The 22,898-nt window shown below is 46.5% G+C and overlaps 1 protein-coding gene across 2 annotated transcripts in view; it reads right to left on the reverse strand.

Annotated features, from left to right (window-relative positions):
* The window catches only part of LOC146798226 (uncharacterized), a 1,134,427-nt gene that overhangs the window by 204,157 nt on the left and 907,372 nt on the right, over nucleotides 1-22,898 (reverse strand). For both annotated transcript variants that reach the window (XM_085625505.1, XM_085625504.1), the window contains exon 4: nucleotides 20,079-20,158. In XM_085625505.1, the coding sequence (XP_085481631.1) occupies nucleotides 20,079-20,158 (80 nt within the window). The remainder of the gene's footprint in view (nucleotides 1-20,078; nucleotides 20,159-22,898) is intronic.

Here is a 22,898-nt window from a genome sequence, read left to right on the forward strand (position 1 = left end):
TCCAGAGTAGAGGCAGCGGGTTGCCAAGGGTACTGAGCAATATCTGTTGGAAAATGCCAGCCTGTGAATCAAACCCCCAGGTGCGCGGGGATGCCCTGAAGGGGGTTGTGAGGAGGCAACTTATCTCTTGGCATCCACAAATAATAAAGAGAGGGCGAAGATGAGGGAAAATTTTGACACGCATATTAAGGAACTGGAAAAGGCATATCATAGGACTGGTGCCAGATGCGTGTGTTGAGACAATTAGAGAGACTCAGAGCCCAGTTAAAAGCTATTGATATGGACAGGGCAGAATACACACTGCTTTGACTGAAACAAACATACTACTCAGGAGGGAATAAGGATGGCAAACCCTTGACTTGCAAGTTATGAACTAAAAGTGTGAAGGAAAGTGCAACAGCCATTCAAACCCCAGGCTGGTGCCCTCACCCATGGGGAAGAGGATTTTCAGACTGCTTCTAGGGACCTCTATATGGGGTTATACACAGCTGAGTAGGGGGCAGGCGGAGACGTTGTTGAATTTTTGGAACACACCAATTTGGCCAGTCTAACAGGGTGACCGGTTGAGCTTTTATAAAACCTATTGGGCTTGAAGAGGTGATCAGCTGCACTGCACTGCAAGGCTTTATCTTTATGACACTGGGACCAGATAGGTTCACAGCAAGGTTTTATAAAACTGTGTGCCCTATGCTGGCCCCCATTCTGACACATTTTTTATATGCCTTGAGGGCCGGGCAGAGTTTAACAGATGAGAGAGGTATTACTGGTCCTTCTTCCCAAGCCAAGAAAAGTTCTGATGCACTGTGCCTCTTATCGCCCCATCTCCCTTTTGAATGGGAATTGTTCACTAGTATCTTGGCAGCAAGATTGAGTGCCCTTATGCCGAGCCTCGTTGACCCAGATCAAGCAGGGTTTATTCCTGGTAGAGGACCCTCGGACAATACTAACAGGGCGATTTACCTTCTGGATAAGAAGGAGGGAATGGTGAAAGTAGAGGCCCTGATATCTATTGATACTGAACAGGCCTTTGACAGGGTCCTCTGGCCATATCGCCAGAGGGTGCTCCAGGCCTATGATTTTGGGCCCAAATTCAGGACACTGGTGGAGTGTGGACACCCCTTCCATCAGCAAGGGCACTGGTGAATGGGGAAGTCTCAGCCCCTTTCCCCCATAGAATGCATTACCAGCCAGGGGTGGGCAAATACATTGCGGATGTCTGGGCATATAAAGGGAGCGTGGTTGGGGGACAGGAACATAAAATAAGTTGGCACGCCAATGATGTTTTGCTGACCCTCGGGTGCTCGGAGCATTCTCTTCCCCATCTTCTGGCAGAGACATCTGTCGCTGGCCGAATATCGGGCTTTAAGGTTAACCTACAGAAGTGTCAGGTGCTAAATCTACCTCTCTCCTCTGCACAGTGACTGGCTTTACAGGAGAGATTCCCCTAAGCATGGGCAGACACTTTCGTCCATTATTCAGGGTTGAAGCTGTTTTCCATTCCCGGACTTAATGCAAGGGTTAATTATGAGGACTTGCTGTGTGTCCTGAAAGCAGACCTCCAAACATGGCCTATGGGTGGCCTCGCCTGGATGGGCAGGGTAACAGCAGTAATGATGACTGGTCTGCCTCATATCCTCTATCTTATGTAGGTCCTGCCCCTTCAGCTGCTGAGGGGCTGTTTGATTGATATAAAAACAGACCATAAATAGCTTTGCATAGAATGGGAAGAAAACTCGGAAGGCCCTACATGTAGCATATTGCCTAGTTAAAGAGGGCGGGGCAGGACTTCCCTGCATAGTTAACTATTACCGCGCAGCACCGCTGTTTTATGTTTGGGAATGGAATAAACCCTTGAGCTAAAAGCACTGGTGCTTTATAGATCAAGCTGTCGTGGATGAACACATATGGAGATCAATCTGGCTACCCAAACAACTTGGGGAATGGGGTCTATAATAATCCCAGGTTACCTGTGCTGCGCTGGAGGCCTGGGATGCAGTGGCACTCCAAAGGGGACTATGTTTCCATCGCTCCTTATGCAGGTGCTGGATAACCAGGACTTCCCACTAGCATGTGAGAAAGGCCAGTATGCACTGTGGCAAAAGGCGGGATGCAAGAGGATAGGTGACCTGAACGACGACGGGAGACTAAAGCCCTTTGTACAACTTCAGCAGGAATTTAGGCTTCCTGGCTTAGAGAGACTGCACTACTATCAACTATGATATTGGGTGACGAAGGAGGAACTTAGGAGGGGGGGGAGAGAAGGCTGATCCCTTTGAGAGATGGTTATTGATAGGGATCTCTCTGAAATGTTTGGCTTCCTCCTTCTTTGAAAATGTAAAAAGGAAATTTGACTAAAAAGGAGCAGTAACCCATTCGCAAAAGTAAAAGGAGCCACCTTGGGACCCCTTCCTCTTTGAGAACAAAAAAAAAGATGTTTGTTGAGTAATAGACAGTGGTCTACAGAACCACTGCCTACTCTCAAACAAACAGGAACAAGCATTGGCATAGCCAATAGGTCTCGCTTTGGGACCTTATAAGTGTTTAGCCATGCAACAGTTGCATAACTAAGCACTTATAAGGTCCCAAAAGCGAGACCTATTGGCTATGCCAATGCTTGTTTTAACTGATGCAATCAAAGTGGCCGCGAAAGTGAAAGTAATCGCGGTAAAGCGCGACGTGCGCGCCCGCGCACATGCACTGTAGCTCTAGGCTGGCCTGGTAGCACTTTTTGGACCCCTCACAAAATGTCTCGCCAGACCAGCGCATGCGCTGGGTCAGGCGAGACCTAAAAAGCTTTTCTTTTTAAATGCACCCCCATTTCCTTTAAGGAAAAAATTATGCCTTTAAAAATATGTTTGTGATCGCAGTCATGGTGGTCTGCTGAACCCAGCTGGCCCCCACGCCTCAGTGGCCTCCAAACATAGTGAGTTCCAGTGTGCGATCCACTTCATAATACTCATGAGGTTGGGCAGATTACAACTCACTATGATTTGGAAGATTACAAACCGGCCTATTAGTACATAGGTGAGTTCGCAAAATTCTTTACTGGTCACGAAAATACTCATTGCAATTTGCGCCCAGTGTTTTGTGACCAGTTATTCGTACATGCGATCGTAGATTTCTCGGGTATCAATATGTAGAAATGGTGTTCTTCAGCTGGTGTTGTATATACATGATTTTATATGTTTCCTGGAGCAAAACGTTGAATATATTTTAATGAACTTGTTTTTGTTTTCTTCGTCGTGTGTGAGAATGATGCAGAAGGAATTTCTTCAGGTAAGCAAACAGCCAGTATTTGAGGCGAGAATGTGAACAAGAGTCACTTATGATAACTGGAGATTGGGAATTTAGGAAACAAGCGTTCTTTGCTGTTTACGTTTTGTTCCGTAGATTTCCTTTATAGAGTTTCCCTAGCCGACACTGCCAGGCACTGCTCAGCACAGCACAGAAAAGAATAAGAGGAACTGACGTACTGTAATTTACAACAAGCATTGGCATAGCCAGTAGGTCTTGCCTTTGGGGCCTTATAAGTGTTTAGCCAGTGGCGTCACTAGGGTTGGTGTCACCCGGTGCGGGGAACTCATGGTGTCACCCCCTCACGACTTACCGCATGGACCTCCTCCGCCCCGAGTCCGCCAGTGGACACAGTTGGCAAATAACGGGACCATACAGAATCTTTAGTAACGTTTGTAAATGTAGGTCCTATATTTACAAAATGTGCCTGTTAACAACAGTGTGATAATGACTCATTAATCAGGTTGTACAGTGGGCTACCTGCTAGTCAACAGTTTATTGTAATTTATAATATCATAGGTATGGTACTTTTTACTGGTGTGGTGTTCCCACTATCCACCTGCTGGTGCTACGACACCGGGGCTTCTAATGTCTTGCGAAGCCTTCTAAGGTCTAGCGTGAGATAGTGCTCTCTCAGGAGAGTGGTCTGGCGGACTGGTTATTAAGGCTGAACCTGGTTCCCCAGTTCCAAATTCAGCAGCTCTGGCCATAGTGCCACATCCTATCCCCCACTGAGAAAAACTCAGACTGCCTTCAACTACAACCCAATTGTTGCCAGCTATAAACACCTGGATGCGGCTCAATTTAAATTACGCACTGGGCAAGAGCAATATGTGGCCTACAAAAAAAAGTGACAGCATCCTGGAAAAAGCAAACAATTATAGGGAATGTAAAATTTTGCAAACCATGTGAAATGTAAGCAGGAACAACATGGTTACCTTAACGCTTTTACACTCATTGTTCAGAAATCAGTGAGTGCTTTTGCCTGAAAAGTTAAGGACATGACAACAGGGCCCTGAATGGACCCATTTCAATAGCCATTTCTTATATCCTTACAAAACGTAAGCAGTATGGTAAAAAAAGACAACATCCCTAGATACAGAGCAGCAGTACAAATTTTGTTTTTCAATCCTCACATTGCAGTACCTCCAGGATTGGTGCACTAGTTCCAAGGCCAGGGAAAACAAGGCCAAGACAACAAAAATAGCGCTTCACTGGCAAAATCTGTAAAAGTGGCGCTAATGTGTTTGGGTGTGAATAAAATCAATCTGGCCAGTTTCCTACCACTCTGTGTTACTTTATTTAGTTATTTATTTTTCATATTTTTAAACTTTTATTCCCGATGCTGCACTTTGGAATTAAATGTCAGAAAAATAGACATTGATTACCAGCAAAAGTGATTTTCTTTTTTGGGTCCATTTCACAGGGAATCAAATATAAGAAAGGAGGGCAGACATTGCGCACTGCGCACAGGCACCTCCTCCTCTTAAAAGGTTAGGTTGCTGTGCGCACACCGGCCCTGTTGGTGTCACCCCATGTGAGGGTGTCACCCGGTGCGGTTCGCACTCCCCGCACCCCCATAGTGACGCCGCTGTGTTTAGCCATGCAACAGTTGCATAACTAAATACTTATAAGGTCCCAAAAGCGAGACCTATTGGCTATGCAAAGCGGCCGTGCGGCCGAGAAAGTGATCGCAATCAAACATCAAAGCTGCCGCGTGGCCGTCAAGGTATTCGCGGTAAAGCGCGGCGCGCGCGCCCGCGCACATGCACTGTAGCTCTAGGCTGGCCTGGTAGCACTTTTTGGAGCCCTCTCAATAAGTCTCGCCAGACCAGCGCATACGCTGGATCAGGCGAGACCTAAAAAGACCAGAAAGGGATCAGATGTATATTCGTCCAGTCTGCTTGACACTTAAAGAGTTTCATGACAGGCTCCCGACACAATGTGCATGCAGTTGTCTCATTCATAGGGCAGACAACCTGGACAAGAGCAACCATTTTGTGCTGGCACTCAAAGTCTCCTCTGTAGAAGACCGATAATACTAAACACAAAACCCCAGAAAAGCAGCACAAAACACAATGAAGGCTCCAATTATGAAGGGCTGAAATAGGTTGGGAAGACAGAGATGCAAAATACAGCAACATGCCTATGCAGAGATAGATAGATAGACAGAGAGGGAGAGAGGGGGAGACGCAGATAAATATTACAGGAGACATAAAAAGAGAAATACTGAGACATAAGAACAGGAAGAGACAGCGAGAGAGAAACAGGAAAAGAGAGACTGATAATGCAACATTGGTTTGCCAAGTGGACTGCATAAATATATATTGACTTAACTGCAGTTAGCCAATGTGCATTTAAAGCTAGCACCAGTGGGCCTCGGTGCTCCATGTCTTTTTGAAGTAAACGTATTTCTGCTTGCTGTGTATAATATTTTCTGTTTCAGATACCAAGACACCGCATGCTCATTAAAATGTTTATTCCTTCCTGGCCTACATTTTGAAGGTCGTAGTGTAATGATTAGTTGGTTTGGACTGGAAGCTCAACACCTGCAGCGGAGATAAAAAGAAGAAGTCGATACTCCTTTGTGTGATATCATGAAGGTTGCGGTGGGAGAAGACGTTAGCATTATATTATCCAGTGAGGAGAAGCTGACACCAGGCATGGAGAGAACACTGGATTTTGATTGGACATCACTTGGTGGGAAACCACATATTGTAACTTTTGGATGAAATGTTGTGTTTTAACTGTGCGAAGCTTGTTAGTGAGTTAGATCACTTACCCCTGTCCATCTTCGCAGGTGCCGTCTTCTCTCATTTTCTGACACCGTTGCTCCTTATAATAATGCTCGCTGAGATATTCTCAACAGCAAGTTCCTTTCTACTGATTCCAACTGGAACCTTTATCTGGTTCCTCTTTCGATTCTATATTTGCTGTTACCAACTGCTCTAGAAATTCCCTGAGCTACCCGCAATTTTAGCTTAGAATTAGGGTATTTTCTTAATGGAAACAAGCCTTTGCCTTGTTTTGCACATGATGCTTTGATACATTAAGTCATTCTCATGCATGCGGTGTGAAAGAGAAAATCGATTTTTACTTGCTTGAACTGATTTGAGATGTAATTTTACTAATCTGCAAATAAACCTTTATGTTTTGCGTATCCATTCCTTTCTGTTGTTACTGTGGGACAAAATCTGCTTCACTGTCAATAAAATGTTACGGAACTTTGTGAATTTAGCCTCAGTTCGAGACAGAGAGCCCTCTGGGTGGGGATAGCTGAGTTTTGAGCTTGCACCAAAATTAGCAAGGCGCAAGAGACCATCCTAATCTCGCTATCAAATCAAAGCGAGAGAGTGAAAGAGATAGAAAGAGCAGGGCTCGAAGAGATGGGGATATATACATGGTGTGGCAGAAGGAGAGAAACTGGACTGAGAATAAGACAGAGAGAGACAGAGGAAGATAGGGAGAAATAGAACAAGACAGAGATCGAGAAGAAGACAAAAAGAAACAGAAACGGTATATGAAAATAAAAACCAAACTACTTTGTGCCTGGTCTAAAACATGGAGTTGTGTTCTCCATATCACTGAGAAACAACAGGGTGCTTACAATACATTAAAACCCAATGTAGGAAGGAAACAAGTGTTCGGATCGGTTGTGTAGAGAAACGCTCTGGAAGACCAACTACTGAGTATATGTGCTTTTCCTCCATCTGAAGGGCTGTATTGATAACTTTGTTGCATTCAGCCTTGGGTGCTTTGCTCAGAATAAAATGCAAATTAATATGGGGAGAGGAGTTGGTGGTGAGGAGTTGGCCTAACTGCTAGGACGGTCGGCCTCGAACCTGGGGAACTGGGTTTGAGTCTTGGCAAGGACGCTGAACATCCTGTGATTCTGGGCAAATCACTTAATCTCCCCGTGCCTAACAAAAATGAATGTCCTCATGTAACGCAACTGGTGCTATGTAAAGCGCTCTGATACCTGATACGTTTGGGTCAAGTTCGAGCTATATAAAACTCCATAAAATAAAAAAAATATGTGTAGCCCTCTTATGGCGGCATTATTGTCTTTAAGGCATACACGGAACGTTTTCAGTAACACATCCCACATGGATGCTATGGGTCATGTTCGTAATCCTCTAACTTCTTCTCCCCTCAGGGAGACGGATACTATCTCCGCCCATTGTGGCAGTATGGAACGCCAAGAAGGAAAGAGGTCCTCCAATGCATCGTGAGTGTGCACCAAGCTTGGAGGAAGGCAAGGTCCCTGAATGTGCTATTAACTTTTTCCGCATTAGGACGAGAGCAAATTCCTAGAATACAGTATTCTAGTTTATCATGCTGTTTGCAGTTTATCTATCTATATATCTATCTCTCTCTCTCTCTCGCTCTCTCTATCTATCTATCTATCTACCTATCTACCTATCTATCTATCTATCTATCTATCTATCTATTTCCCACATGTAAAGTTCGGAGAGGGAGAGGAGATGTAGGTTTTGCTGATGAGTGACCCTTGAATAGTAGGAGCAGGGCATAAGGAGTTGGTGTAGGTTAGAAGTGTTGTAAAAGTTAGTCATGAGTAGCAGATATGGGTAAAGAGTGACCTTAGGGTAGTAGGAATAGGACAGGGGGTGAGGGATAAGGATTAGAGGGAGAATAGAAAGAAGTGAGAGACAAGAAGAGAAGAGGGAGTGGGAGTGAAACAGGAGAGGAGGGTAGGACAAGTTTACTGCTGGTCTGGGCCAAGTATAATGCAAGGAAATTAGAAGTAGAACAGTGCAGGATTGTGAAGTAGTAAGGAGAAGTTCCAGAAAAAGAATAATAGTTACTCTGACATAAATGTGCTGCATTAAAACTTTAAACCGTTAAGGAGCTTTACATTTGTTCAATCACCAACTTATTCAATTCAATAATCTTTATTCTCGGTCATTTAGACCATCAAAGATAAAAATACATAACATTATTTGAAATTTAAAATTTTACAATGTTGTTAAAAAAGATTTTAAATTGCACACAAGCTTAAGAATTGCATGGTTCACACACTAAAATCCATAATAAAAATAAGCCATTATCTTGGAACTTTATACTATATCCCCCTCTTTTAGAACACGAGATCGTATGTGCCACATAGCCATTAAATACTTTGCTACAGCAAAGACAATCGGGGGTGACAAGTCGGTTTTGAGAATTCTAAACGCGGGGAGATATTTCCTAAAGCCCAAATTTTTAAGAATAGGCAGGAGCCAATACCTCCTCGCTCTTTGGTAGGCTTTGCAGAAGAAGAGCACATGTAGGTCACTCTCATAAGGATGTGTGCATGCTGGACACTACTCTACTGCTGGTGGATTGGACCAAGAGCTAGTGAACGCCCTCAATGGCAAAGAGCCATATCTCCAATGGAGATATAGTTTTCTTGCCAGCACAGGACTCATGCCATCTAATACACTTTCCATTTGGTAGGAATCTTTAAATTGTAAAAATGTGTGAGTCAATGATCCCACCCGTGTATTACCTATATCAATGATCAACTTCCGCTGGTAATAAAGTTGTGAGAGTGCCTTCCTGGAGATCCTCCTACTTGAGGTCGCAGGGTCAGTCCATAATTCCAGGAGACCCAAACTTTCACATGTGCTCCTTATATATTTTAGCCAGGGAATGTTACTGGTGTTTGGTAGAGCCAAGAACTCTCGAAGCTCATTTCTATAGTCACCAAGGTCCTGGCTGCTCCATATTCGTCGCCAAAAAGCTAAGGGCTTTAGACCTAACTCCTCAGCAATTGGCCTTAGACCTAGATCCAGTCTGAGGGGAAGCAATGGTGTGCTCAGGGGAAGGGCCACTAACTGTCTAAGAAATTTATTTTCTGTAATTGATAGAGTTTTTACAGAGACATGGCCCCAAAGTTCTGCCCCATATACAACTGAGCCGCGTGCTTGGGATTTGTAAATCTGTATCATAGGGCCCAGTGGGCGGTAAGTGGATTTGCCCATCATTCTCAAAACGCCCCCCGCCTTCTGGGATAGCTTCAAATTTGCCCTGGTCGTGTGTGTCCCCCATGTCATTTTCTCATTCAGGGTTACCCCCAGATATTCGAATGTGGTGACCCTCTCCAGACGCGCCGTGCCTAACAAAGGATTGGGGCGTGTGGAGGGGGTAGGGTTCAAAATCATAAATTGTGTCTTGGAGGCGTTTATTTCAAGGCCCCTCTCAGTACAAAACTCTAGGAACCCGTCGAGTATCCGCTGGATTCCCATGGGGGATTTAGAAAGCAGCAGGGTGTCGTCTGCAAACATTATGGCAGGCACCCTGCTGCCATTCAATTTGGGGGCATCGATATCATCTAGCCTGGACAAGTGGTCGACGACCCCGTTGACAAAGAGGCAAAACAGGGTGGGTGCAAGCACGCATCCCTGCCTCACCCCCCTGTCAACGGGGAATCTTTCCGTTAGGCCTCCCATCCTGCCATACCTGACCTGTGCAAAATTGTCCTGATGTAATTTGATCAGAATAGCCAGGATATCTGGCGGGACTCCCATATCACCCAGGACACTCCAAAGTTTGGATCTAGGCACCAGGTCGAAGGCAGCCCGTAAATCCACGAATATCGTGTACAGGCAACCCCCCTCCACAAGTGCCGTCCTCCAGTAAATAAGACTAAGGCGAAAAATTTGGTCCGTAGTGGATACCCCCTTTCTGAACCCAGCCTGAAAAGAACTCATAGTGGCAGTTTCCTCTATCCAATTCTCCAAGCGGTCTAGGATAAGCCTTCCAAAGAGCTTTTGCGAAACATCTATCAGGCTGATGGGCCTGTAGTTGGATGGGAGCAGGGGCGAACCCTTCTTAAAAATCGGGACCACCTCTGCGCCCAGCCAAGTACGGGGTACTTGCATGCACTTTAAAATCGCATTAAATAGGACCAAAAAGTAGGGGGCCCATATATCTGGCTCCTGTTTAAAAAGATCACCAGGGAGACCATCCAGTCCGGGTGCCTTTCCGGTTGACAAACCTGTTATGGCAACCTGAACTTCCTTTATTGTGAATGGATCCCCTGCCATGCAATTATGAACTAACGGGATGGCGCTACAGCCCCCACGTCCTGGGGCCCCTGTATACAAAGATTGGAAGTGCTCCTGCCAGATCTTAGAGGAAATGTTTGGCTCTATTGCCGGAGCTAAATCCCCAGAACCTGAACTAACAATTCGCCAGAACTTCCTTGAGTCCATAGAGGCTAAGGATCTAGCGAGTTCTTCCCATTTATTCTGGTCCCATTCTGTTTTAGCGTTAGCAATGAGCCTCTTATATTCTCGTCTCTTAGTTTGAATCTCCGACCTGTCTTTGCGGTTCTTAATACTCAGCAGGAGATCCCTCCTTGCATTACGGCACGTCGCATTATACCAAGTGCACTGATTCCTTCCACCCCCCCTCCTCGGACCATTATTAAATAAATCTGCGGATAAAAACGTCACAAGCTCTTCGTGGTGCAGCCAAATTTGTTCATTATTGGCCTCTGAACTTGGTTTATCGCTTAAGAGCGCCATCTTCTCCAGAATAGGGATAAGATTATTATAAAACCGAGGAAGCTTATCTGTACTAGCTGCTAATTTTTCCCACTTAATTCTTTTTCTGTTACTCTCAAGGACTAGGTCGGAGTTAAGCTGGAGCAATTCTGCTTCCCCACCGGGCCGGGCAGGGAGGAGAAAGTCCAATTCCAAAGCGTTATGATCGCTGTCTTGTCTGTCAATGACCCTAAAGTCTGCGACATATGCCCAGGAAGAGAGCTGCACTAGAATATAATCTAGTCTTGATTCCCTGCCTTTTCGATTAAATGTAGCTTTGCTCGGGATGTCGGATTTGGCTCGCCCATTACAAGCCCTAAGCCCGTATCTCATAGTTAGGGCAGTAATCTGCACTGCCAGTGGGCTCCAAGCTTTTGGTGGGGTAGATGCTATTGATGGTACTCGCCATCTTACTTCTTCCTCTAGACAGGCCCCGTCTAAAAGGCCTGGTAAAGGTTCATAATGTGAATTCAAGTCCCCACCTACTACAAAAGGGAACCCATGGGGGAGCTCCGCCAGGAGATCCGCTAATTTGTCAATGGTAGGAGACTCCTGTGAGATAGTGACCGGCCTCGAATAGACATTTACCAGCGCCAGTCTACAAGAATGGTGCCATTCCCGTAATACCACAAGTATATCTGCTGATTCCACTGGGAAACGCGTAGCCTTACATCCCAAGTGGACTCCGACCCAGGTTTCAAGTCCGCCTGATGGGCGCCCTCTTCCCCCCCATTTCGCAGGGATGGAGAATACTGCGAAGCCCCGCCTCGCATGTTCCTCTCTTTCCCATGTTTCCTGAAACATACATAAATCCTTAGAGTCAGTATATTCAGTCCAATCCTGGGAGTCAAACTTGTTTCCCAGACCCGCCACATTCCAGGATAGTATTTTTAGTGAGTGGGACCTAGTACTACAGATAGTGGTGTGGGTACGAGCATCCCCTTTATTACTGGTCGTTGTCTCTGTGTATATTAGTGGGGTACTCATATCTTCCCCCACATTATGGCATACCTTGTCAGCCGGGTTGCTCAAAGCCACATGGTATTCGGGGGGATTGGGCGGCTTTATTTCTTGACTAGTTTCAACCACAGTCTCCCCTGTTGCAGAATTAGACTTCCCACATGTATATTTGGGCAGTCAATCTACCATGTCTAGTTGGCTGTATCTATTCTGAAGTGGGAGATGGAAATGCTGGGGGGGTCTCCGGAACTGATGGTTTTGCATGTCTACACCCCAGTTACCGCCTCTACCATGGCAAGTTTCCCATCCCTCGTCTACCATACTGGAAGTATAATGGGCAAGCTCCTGCCTACGAGAGTCAGGTGGTGCTCTCCATCCTCTTGGCAGCCCCTCACCCAATCTCTCTAGATATGTGTGGTGTATATTAATTTCGGGATTCCCTAGATATTGGCTTCTGGGATAGTAGGTAGCTCCCCTTTTCTTGAAATCTCCCCACCTGATCGGTCTTTGTATCTGTGCTCCCCAGGTCCTATCCTCTCTATCATATGCTAGAGGAGGATAAAAGAAGGAGAGGGGTAAAGATTGAATAGTGGTCCCCTCTTCCTCAATGGGCCACCCACATATGTAGGACGGCCCTTTGGTCTTTGAAATTGACTATAACGCAGTCACCGTTTATGGATTTAGTTAAATTACCCAGCCACGGGACCCTTCGTACCATGAGAACGGGGCTCACTATACCTTCCGGGAGCGGATTATATGTACATAGCCAATTTATCACCTTGTTCTTGAGAGAGATAGTGGATTCTTTAGAGGTGACGTTCAGTTCTGGTACCCCCGCCAACACAACAGTATATGGAGCTGCCTCTGGAGGGAGGTGTATTGGTCCAGGATTTGTTCTCTCATTCACACCCTTCATCGTTAATTTCACATTATTAAATGAATTGGTAGGAGCAGATTTACTCTCCCCAGTTTGAACTACCCTCATTGGGGGGGGAAGATATGTCATTAAACTGATTTACATGTTTGCTGCCTGTTGGACTGTATGTGAGGCACTTTTGACCTGGTTTGTAGGTTGAGGGGATCCCCTTTGTGCTACCCTATCGGGAGCCTTTGTTCTACCTTTATTGGCTATTTTCAGGCTATCGGCTAGTTGGACTGTTGATTTTTCTATAACCCCTAGCCTGGCTTCCATTTTTATTAGCCTTTCTTCCAGCGGGCTTAAAAGGTTTCTTATAAGGACACCTATGTCCTCCTCAGCATGTTCAGGTAAAAATTTGGATTGGTTTCTTGTCTTCTTTGCTGAGTTCGAGGACATAACCTCAACTCTGCCTGATTGCAGTTTTTCCCTAGTGTTTGAGCGGGAACTTTTTGATGGCATGTTCGTGGATGGAACTATGGTATTTTGATTTCTTTTGCCCTTGGGCCCTCCGCGTTTTTTCGGAATAGCTCCTTCACTGATTCCCTTTCGCTTATTTGGTTTAGAGCCTAAAGGGTTGATAATATCAGGGTCTGACGTCGAATTTATAGTAGTTGTGGGGTGTGGTTGGGCTGGGGGAAGAGTTAGCATGCTAAAATCTACAGAATCACTAGGGTCCTTACTACTTGCTTGGGAAATGCAATTTAATATATTCAATGACTCAGAAATATCAATTAATGTCATCCACCATTGTGTCCAACGTGATAAGTTCTGAGCTTACCACAGGAGACTTTGCCTGAGCCAGGGGGCCCATAGACGATCTCCGCACCCAGTCCAGCTCTTGGGATATTCGCCTTTCAAGGAGCGTGATGTCCTCAATTAACAGTGACCCGGCTTTCACGAAGTAGTTGTCCAATGTTCCCTTTGAAGTGGCCGTGGAGGCCGTGGCACTTTTGCTCCTTGTTTCTCTTGTCGACATCTCTGCAAAATGGGACCTGTCTCCGAAGAAGTTCTAAGGGGTAAGGCCCTGGCCCGACCACTCCCGTCCTCGAACGGCCTCAAACGGCCCGCTCTTTGCCCAGTCTTCGCTCCGGGCGCGTTCCGCTAGCGCTTAGGGGCGGGGCTCATATACTGGTCAGGTGTTGAGAAAGGGGGAGGGGCCGGGAAGAGGACACAGGTGTGCTGGATCAGCGCAGCAGCGAGCACCCTGGTCCTCGCAGTCCCGGGGTAACGATGGTACAGAACAGCCTCCCCAAATGCAGCGTCCTTTAAGATCGGCGGTCCCAGGCAGGGAGAATGACCAGCTTCCAAGTGTCTTGCGGTCAAATGCGGCGAGCGGCTCCCGCGAAGCGGGGGCCGCGAGAGGTGAAGTGCTTGATGGGGGAGAGGCCGGGAAGAGGACACAGGTGTGCTGGATCAGCGCAGCAGCGAGCACCCTGGTCCTCGCAGTCCCGGGGTAACGATGGTACAGAACAGCCTCCCCAAATGCAGCGTCCTTTAAGATCGGCGGTCCCAGGCAGGGAGAATGACCAGCTTCCAAGTGTCCTGCGGTCAAATGCGGCGAGCGGCCCCCGCGAAGCGGGGGCCGCGAGAGGTGAAGTGCTTGATGGGGGAGGGGCCGGGAAGAGGACACAGGTGTGCTGGATCAGCGCAGCAGCGAGCACCCTGGTCCTCGCAGTCCCGGGGTAACGATGGTACAGAACAGCCTCCCCAAATGCAGCGTCCTTTAAGATCGGCGGTCCCAGGCAGGGAGAATGACCAGCTTCCAAGTGTCCTGCGGTCAAATGCGGCGAGCGGCCCCCGCGAAGCGGGGGCCGCGAGAGGTGAAGTGCTTGATGGGGGAGGGGCCGGGAAGAGGACACAGGTGTGCTGGATCAGCGCAGCAGCGAGCACCCTGGTCCTCGCAGTCCCGGGGTAACGATGGTACAGAACAGCCTCCCCAAATGCAGCGTCCTTTAAGATCGGCGGTCCCAGGCAGGGAGAATGACCAGCTTCCAAGTGTCCTGCGGTCAAATGCGGCGAGCGGCCCCCGCTCGCGAGAGGTGAAGTGCTTGATGGGGGAGGGGCCGGGAAGAGGACACAGGTGTGCTGGATCAGCGCAGCAGCGAGCACCCTGGTCCTCGCAGTCCCGGGGTAACGATGGTACAGAACAGCCTCCCCAAATGCAGTGTCCTTTAAGATCGGCGGTCCCAGGCAGGGAGAATGACCAGCTTCCAAGTGTCCTGCGGTCAAATGCGGCGAGCGGCCCCCGCGAAGCGGGGGCCGCGAGAGGTGAAGTGCTTGATGGGGGAGGGGCCGGGAAGAGGACACAGGTGTGCTGGATCAGCGCAGCAGCGAGCACCCTGGTCCTCGCAGTCCCGGGGTAACGATGGTACAGAACAGCCTCCCCAAATGCAGCGTCCTTTAAGATCGGCGGTCCCAGGCAGGGAGAATGACCAGCTTCCAAGTGTCCTGCGGTCAAATGCGGCGAGCGGCACCCCAACTTATTGGTACAAGGTCATGACTCTGTTCTCTGTGACCGAAGGAGAAGTGTGGATGTTTAAGCCTTAAGACCAACTTATACCACTCGCGTGCCATTCACTAGTTTAGCGCGGGTACCTGCCTCTTCATCCTCCTCAAAGTTGGTGGAAAAGCAAGTGGTTTCATGTGTTTTCCTTATGTGCTGGTCACAGGAGTATGGGTGGATGAATCTTGGGAAGGGGACATGCACATGAGGTGGAAGGCCCTTGGTGAGCGTAGATAAGACCACAAGGTGGTTATTGCATCCTACTATGACCTCCAGGCATAACCACGAGGCTGCAGCCCCATCTCTTTATAAATCCTGGTGTGCATTTGCCAGGTATCTTGCACAGTAACATGAACTGGCTGGTTCCTCCTCAACCCACATCTGATGTAGCACCACCCACACCTGGCCCTTTTTAAAGTGCCAGGTGTGGGTGGTGCTACATGCCAATCGGGTGACCTGATGAGAGAGCACAGCCACCAGGTTGCAACAACGCACCAGGTACCATGCTGGGTGCCACCTCGCCGTCCACATACTAGTATAGGGTCACCCATTCCCATCAGATGCAAATGCACACAAGTTCTAGAAAAGAGCGGGCACTGATGCCTCATATGTATGCCAATGCATTACTTGAGGCCATAGTAAGCGCCATACACCACATTGGACAGATGCCGGCTCCTCACGGGTGCCTCCCCTCATCCTGTGACTACTGCAACTCACAGGATTCGTCTTCCCATAAATTAATGTAAGAGAATCATGAAAGATGTTATATCCCAGCAAGAGGTGTAAGGAAAACGCAAAAGTCAGCCTGCCTTCTGCCCACTCCAAGACACATTAAGAAGAGAAGGCACACCCTGAAATACAGGCTAGTGTGCCAGAGGTATAACTGCATCTGCGACAAAATCAAGTCAGCTCTCCTTGGTGTAAAAGAAAACTAAGACATCATCTGGCACCGAGAAGCAAACGAATACTTTTGAAGTTTGGGGAAGTGCGTTATTGTCAAAGGCATGGCTTGCCTATTTATGAAAGGAATGATTCTTGCAGTTAGGAACTTGATGGCAGAGCGAGCTCACTGAGGGGAAAGTGTGGACTCAGCTAAGCAGGGAAGTTATGGTGCGCCGACCCCACAGCAATGCTCGTACCCGGGTCCGTTTTTATGTCAGATTACACGTTTTCAGTCTCAATAAGTTATTCTGTGCGTTTTCAGTATTAGAGAAGTGACAGGAATCTGCAGTTCCCTTTCAGTAATGATATCCATGTGCAAATACCCCCCAGTAATACCTGGAGGAATTTGCTACGGGAAGTCCCCACTCCACCCCCCTAGCCCCGAGGTACCAAGTGCAATTTACACTCGGCTCGGAATCTGAAATTGGGTGCAAAGTCACTAGCATCTGATTGCAGAATTAGTACAAGACTCAGAATTAGCTTGACTGACCTGTGACTTCCAGGGTAGATGCAATGTTCAGCAGCTTGCACAAAAATTCACTCATCACGCGTGCTGAGTCAAACCTGGGACATGAGACTAAACAGGGGTATGTAGGCGTGTTAACCGCCGGAGGCCTCTCACCAGTACATGCAGCACGTAGTAGATGTTTCTAGCAGGTGTCTGAACCCTTTAAACAATCTCACAAAACTGACAAGTTACCAACTGCGGTAAATGTGTTGCTAGTAGTGTACAGGCTACCATTAACTGCGATAAAAAGCCCTTCCTGACTTCACTCTTTTTCACCACTGTTCTGTTCTTCACTAGTTTGTGGGCATTTACAGCATTGGATTTAGATTATGCACACCAGGCATCGTGCATAAATCATACCCGAATACGCCTGGTTGATCTCAAACCTGTAAGGACTCACATATATGCCTTACAGGTTATATGCACTACAACAAGATAAGGGTCTCTGCAACGCACACATGAACCCACTGTGCGCTTGTGGGGGTGTAGAGCTGGAGCAGAGGTGTTTTACCACCTTTTACAGTGGATTTTGTTTGCCTTAGATGAAGGGATGTATGACGTTACAACGCATGCTGTTACAACGCATGCTGTTACAACGAAAGTTTTACAACGCGAGTGCATTGACAACGCAGGACATTACAACGCAAGCCTTTACATCGACTTGCACTAGATGGCGTGCTAACATTAAAAAAGTGTCATTTACTATTCCAACTCCAGTCCACGTAACAGTAGGGAAGGTGTTGGGATTGTAAACTACATTGTTTTTAATGTTAGCACGCCATCTAGTGCAAATCGATGTAAAGACTTGCGTTGTAATGTCCTGCGTTGTCAATGCACTCGCGTTGTAACAGTTTCGTTGTAATGGTAGTGCGTTGTAAAAGTTGCGTTGTAAAGGTTGTTCCCCTAGATGAAGCTCTGTCCAATGTTGCATTCTTTTAAACATTCGTAAATGTATGTTCGGAATCCATTTCGCCCTCCTCTGTAAATGCTGAAGCAGGGACTCGGTTTCACATCTCATCTGCTCATTTGTTTAAGCAGTGACGGGTTCCTTTTTATGAGGAGCTGCACACTAGTGGACATTCTGTACTGCGGCCTGATAACCTCATTTGGTTACAGAAGAAAGGAATGGCACTTTAAAGTCCCTTTTCACAGATCTTTTACACTAAGAAAACAAAGTGGATTGCAACAAACAATGGAAGAAAAGGTGAAGTTAATTGTTATTACAAGCAGATGCCATTGGTATGCGCATACATTGTCTAGAGAGTCTACAAACGCTTCAAGATACCCCTCCACTCCTTGCAAGTAGTAAAGGGTGTTGCACATTTCAAATGAAGTCCCTGTTATAAGGCCCTGTCAGACCCATCCGAGTCCTCAGTATGCAGAAAGTCATCAGCCACACAATACTGTCACAAAAACCCACGTTTTATGATTCAATCCTATACATTCTTTGGAGAAAGCACTGCCCTCTCTAAATCTCAATAAGAACCACAGAACCTACCCATATACCCAAGAAGGAAAAGGTATTAAGTAATAAAAAAAGGCTACAAGCGTGCCTCTGGGTATCATTGATCAACATAGCATTATAAGTAGATGATTTTTTATAAATGCAATCATAAATGCATAATTAATAACAATAATATATTAAAAAAAAACCTCTAGTATGTACAATAATTCTTTATGTACAGGAACCATTGAAAAATTACAATCAAAACACTTTACAGAAGAATCTACAAAAAGCAGTTGTGGTGCTCTGTGAATTAAAGTATCACACAGGGCGAGTGGGTGTAGTGATAAAAAAGAACATGAAGAGGCAATCATAAAAAGGGAATATAAAATAGAGTGGTCTGTTGAAAGACTAATACAGTAAATGGTTAGATATAGTCATAAAGGAATCCATCATCTTCTTGCATGCTTCTCTTAGGCCAATCTTGTGCATACAAATATCTTTAACCCCTCAACTGACCAACAAATGTTTTGTGGCCTTCCATTACTTTATTATTATTATTATAGGGGAATTTGTAGAGAGCAACAACTTCTCAGTGAGTGTCCCGGCACTGGCAGTAAGTCTGATCCCCCTACATGAGGTTCTAGAAAGCCGACCCAAAGAGCCAGGTTTTAAGGGAACGCTACATGGCCTGGATGCCCTCAGTGGCACAGAGCTGTAGCGGGAGGGCATTCCACTCCTTTGACGCCAGGTAGGAGTAAGAACTGCCACCCCACATTTTCCTGCTGAATTGAGGAATCACCACAAGCAGGGAATTGGAGGACCAGAGTGATCTGGAAGGTTGGTAGGGAATAAATCTGTGAGACAAATACTGAGGGCTGATGTGGTGGAAAGCTCTATGTGTCAAGACCAGCCATTTGAATCCTACATGGTCCTTGATAGGCAGCCAGTGTAGCCCACCCAGATAGGCTTGAACGTGCATACTCCCGGGGAGTCGCAGCAGAAGCCTAGCAGCAGCGTTCTGGACCAGCTGCAGTCTCCTTAAGAGATAGGCCATCAGATCCCAATTTAGCGATGCTGCATAGTCCAATCTGAAGGTGATCAGGGCCTGGATCACTGTTTTCTGCTGCGTAAGGGGGCGAAGGTGGAGGAACTTTTTTACTTGAGTAATTACTGGTACTAGTTGCAAAATGAAATGTTCTTACTTGTGATTGTTGGGGTTGATGGCTGGGCTAGTGTTTCCTTTATAGCAGGCTAACCCACAGGCTCAGGAGTGGTATGTGATCGGACTGCAATTGGGAGTGTGTGTGAGATGTCAAGGTTTATGGGCAGAGTAGTGCAAGTTTCCAACCCTCATGCACTTGCTCGCTCTGTTAAAATGCTGCCTGGAAGGGACATGGCACAATGCATTCATGTTTTGATCATAACTAAATTACATCTTCAGAAATTCAACTTTGATTATTTAGTGTAAACCCTTTCACAGAATTGATGGGTGTGCAACTTTTATTCTTAATGCATACCAAAGGTTAACAAGTCTATTTGAGGGTTGGTTGTGTGAGGCCACTGAAAGGATACTAATGGACCACTGAATGAACCGTTTTTTAATTTTGTTGCAATACCAAAAATGTAAGATATGATTAATTTGAATTTGGAGGCATCGTACACTATACTGAGGATTATTACTAAACCTAAACTTAAATCCTTGTGCTGTATATCAGCATTATACTTGATAATTAGTGGTATACCAATATCTCGCTCTTTTCCTGAAGTCAGAGAGATACATTTGTTCGGAAGTGCTATTGGCTTCCACCAGAAAATGTTAATATATATTTTGAGCTTTATGTACACAAACTATAATCAAAGTTTGGCCCTCCCTTTAAAATGATAAAACGGGAAAAATTTACATTGGCCTTTGGATTTGAACAAAGCATTTGGTTACAAAAATATTCTTTGGTTACCTGATATTTCTTTTCAATCATCATTTCGGAACCGAAATTTCCTTCGTGCAGTTTACTTTTCCTTTTGACTGTCATAGAAACTAAAAAAAAATGTGAACAGGAAATTATTATCGATTAGGACATGTATATAAATGCTGCCCTGTAATATTTGTTTTTCATTTTTCACAAGCTCCCAACCTTCTCTCTTTCGGGGGATAGCATTGGAGCATTTGGGGTATATATGACATGTTTACTTGCAGTCACACATAAGAGTACTACTTGTTGTTGTCTTGTAAAAAGCCATCTTCTTTAGACTCGAATTATTTTTGGTTTGCTTGCCTTCCATGTATATGGAATACACATCAGACATTCTATATGCAGGTGATGTTAGTCTTTCCACTATTGCCTATCACAACATTCCTTGAGTTGCAGTCATCTTTTCTGTTTATATATACAGTTGGGGCCAATCACCTGAAAATATGTATATTTGCTTATATTTATGTTGCCAGTGTGTTTTTACGCAATGATGCTGGAGGAGGCTGGCTTAGTATATGGTGCTCACTTATGTAAGTATAGCACATTGCACTAATCCAGAATCCAGACAACCCTTATGGTGATTTTAGTGGTCTTAGACAACCTTAGAAAGATCTATTAGTAGTAGCTGTGGAGAGCAGCTTTCAAGTATAGTCCAGAAGGAGCGTAAAGTAACTTGTTCTACCAGTACCTAATCTTTTGGTATAGGACAGGTTAAGTGAAAAAGAACCACACAGTGTAGTTAAAAAAATAGGTATTTATTATAAACACTCACTAACACATTGCAATATCTCCTACCCGGAGATATAAACACAATACACACAAATACAAATAGCACACATAAGTAGCACAAATACACAGTGGTTTCCAGGGGGAGACCAAACCATATACTAAAATAGTGGGAGGTGAACCACGACCTAAGTCGAGAACGTACCCAGAAGATGTAGAAGAGCCGGGGACCCAAGGAACCATCCAAGGTGAGTATCTTGGACCCCCAGGGAGACCGTGTCCAGAGTTGGAACACAACCGCGTGCTCAATGCAAGTCAATAGGCAAGTCACGGTTGCAGTTTTAAAGAAAAAGGACCATTTCCAGTGGACCCTAAAGATGCCCCATGGAAGATGGAGGGTTGGAGAGTCACCCCACCCATGAATACCCCAGGAACCAGGATACCTACACCAGGGATGCTGGGTGCATAGGTGCGAAGTGACGTCGGAAACGGCTGTAGACCACAATGGAGGACTTCAGCAAAGATGCAGCTGGCGAAGAAGGTGAAAGAGTACGGTGGAACCCAAAGGTGGATTAAAGTTGAGACGCACCTGCAAGCAGAGGGGACAGAGTCTATGCCACTCAGGAGTGACCAGGAGACATGGAAGACAAATGCCCACCGATGTCAGAGATGTAGGAGAGTTCACGGTGCCCGTGAAGTTGCAGCTGTGCGGATCATGCGACGCTGTAGAAGACCAGGAGCCATTCACAAGCTGTCCCACGTCGGATGTAAAGAGCCAAGGGGTCAGTGTCCGGCAGGAGCACCAACAAGTCTTAGCAACAGCAACCAACATAGTTGTCGAAGAAGGTGCAGTGTCTGGACCAGCAAGGTCCAAGTGACTCACCACGAGCAGGTAAGTCAGAGCAGACCCGAGCAAGCATGGGAGCCCACTGGAGCCAAGTAAGACCCTCAAGATGACCCACGGGACTAAGCACAGGAGTTGCAAGATGACCTCGAGCAGCTCACCAAAGAATGAAGGCCCATGATGCAAAGGATGTGGTGCAGGTGAAGATCTTGCCTGCAGGAGATGCTTGAGACTGGAGCTTCTTGGAGCCTGAAGATCTCTGGAGGAGAGAGTCAACAAGCCTTGGCAATGGCAAGTCAATGCGGAGCACAGGGGTACTGCTCCAGCAGTTCCGACAAGGGATACTGGCTTCAAACTTGCTGTGTAGACAGTGCAGGCTTCGAGAGAGTTGAGGAACCACCACCTGTGTTGCTCAACCTTTCATAATCTGTAGGAGCTCAGGAACAGCATACCAGTCAGCTTTGTTGCGGTGCCTGCAGATGCAGGGGAGTGACTCCTTCACTCCAAGGGAGATTCCTTCGGGTGTCTTGGATGTCCACAGGCCTTGTGAAGAACCTGTATGGAGCACAGGCACAGATATTGCAGAAGACTGGCAGGACGACGAGACCAGGAGCAGCAGGAGTCTTCCCAGTTGCAGTCTTGGTTCCCAAAGTGAATTCCAGCAAAGTCAAAAGTGCCCAGATGGTTGAAGTTGAAGTGGTTTCGGATCTGAATCTTGTCCCACGACGAATCTAGGGACCCACCCACAGATAAGCCCTTAAGTACTCTAAGGAAAGGGTTGGGACGATTGAAGAGTCTCTCCCAGCGGAGGGGCTGGACAGTTGGGAGGATACTCCCATGTCCTTTGTCCAGTTTCACGCCCGAGCGGGAGCCAACAGCTCCCTGAACTGGTTTCAACGGGAGTATGCAAGGAGGGCACCAAATGGGCCCTTCAAAGCAGTCTAGTGGTGCTGGCAAGCACCCCCCACCCTGTACCAATACTAAGTCCTGTCTGGGAGGTAGTCACACCTCCCTATGATAGGAAACCTATTGTCCTGCCTTCCCCTGCTCGAGCTTGGCTCAGCAGCAGGAGGGCAGAATCGTGTCTCTGGTCGGAAGCAGCCATAGTTTGCTGTCCAGATCTATGAGACTGGTACCAGGAGCACTGATGGCCTCCCGGAGGATCTTTACTGCATTGAATCATACCTCCCACATAGTTCACGGTATGGGGTAAGATTCCAACATGTTTGATACCA

The sequence above is a fragment of the Triturus cristatus genome, chromosome 9 (genome assembly GCF_964204655.1).
Source record: "Triturus cristatus chromosome 9, aTriCri1.1, whole genome shotgun sequence".
Taxonomy (NCBI): Eukaryota; Metazoa; Chordata; class Amphibia; order Caudata; family Salamandridae; genus Triturus; species Triturus cristatus.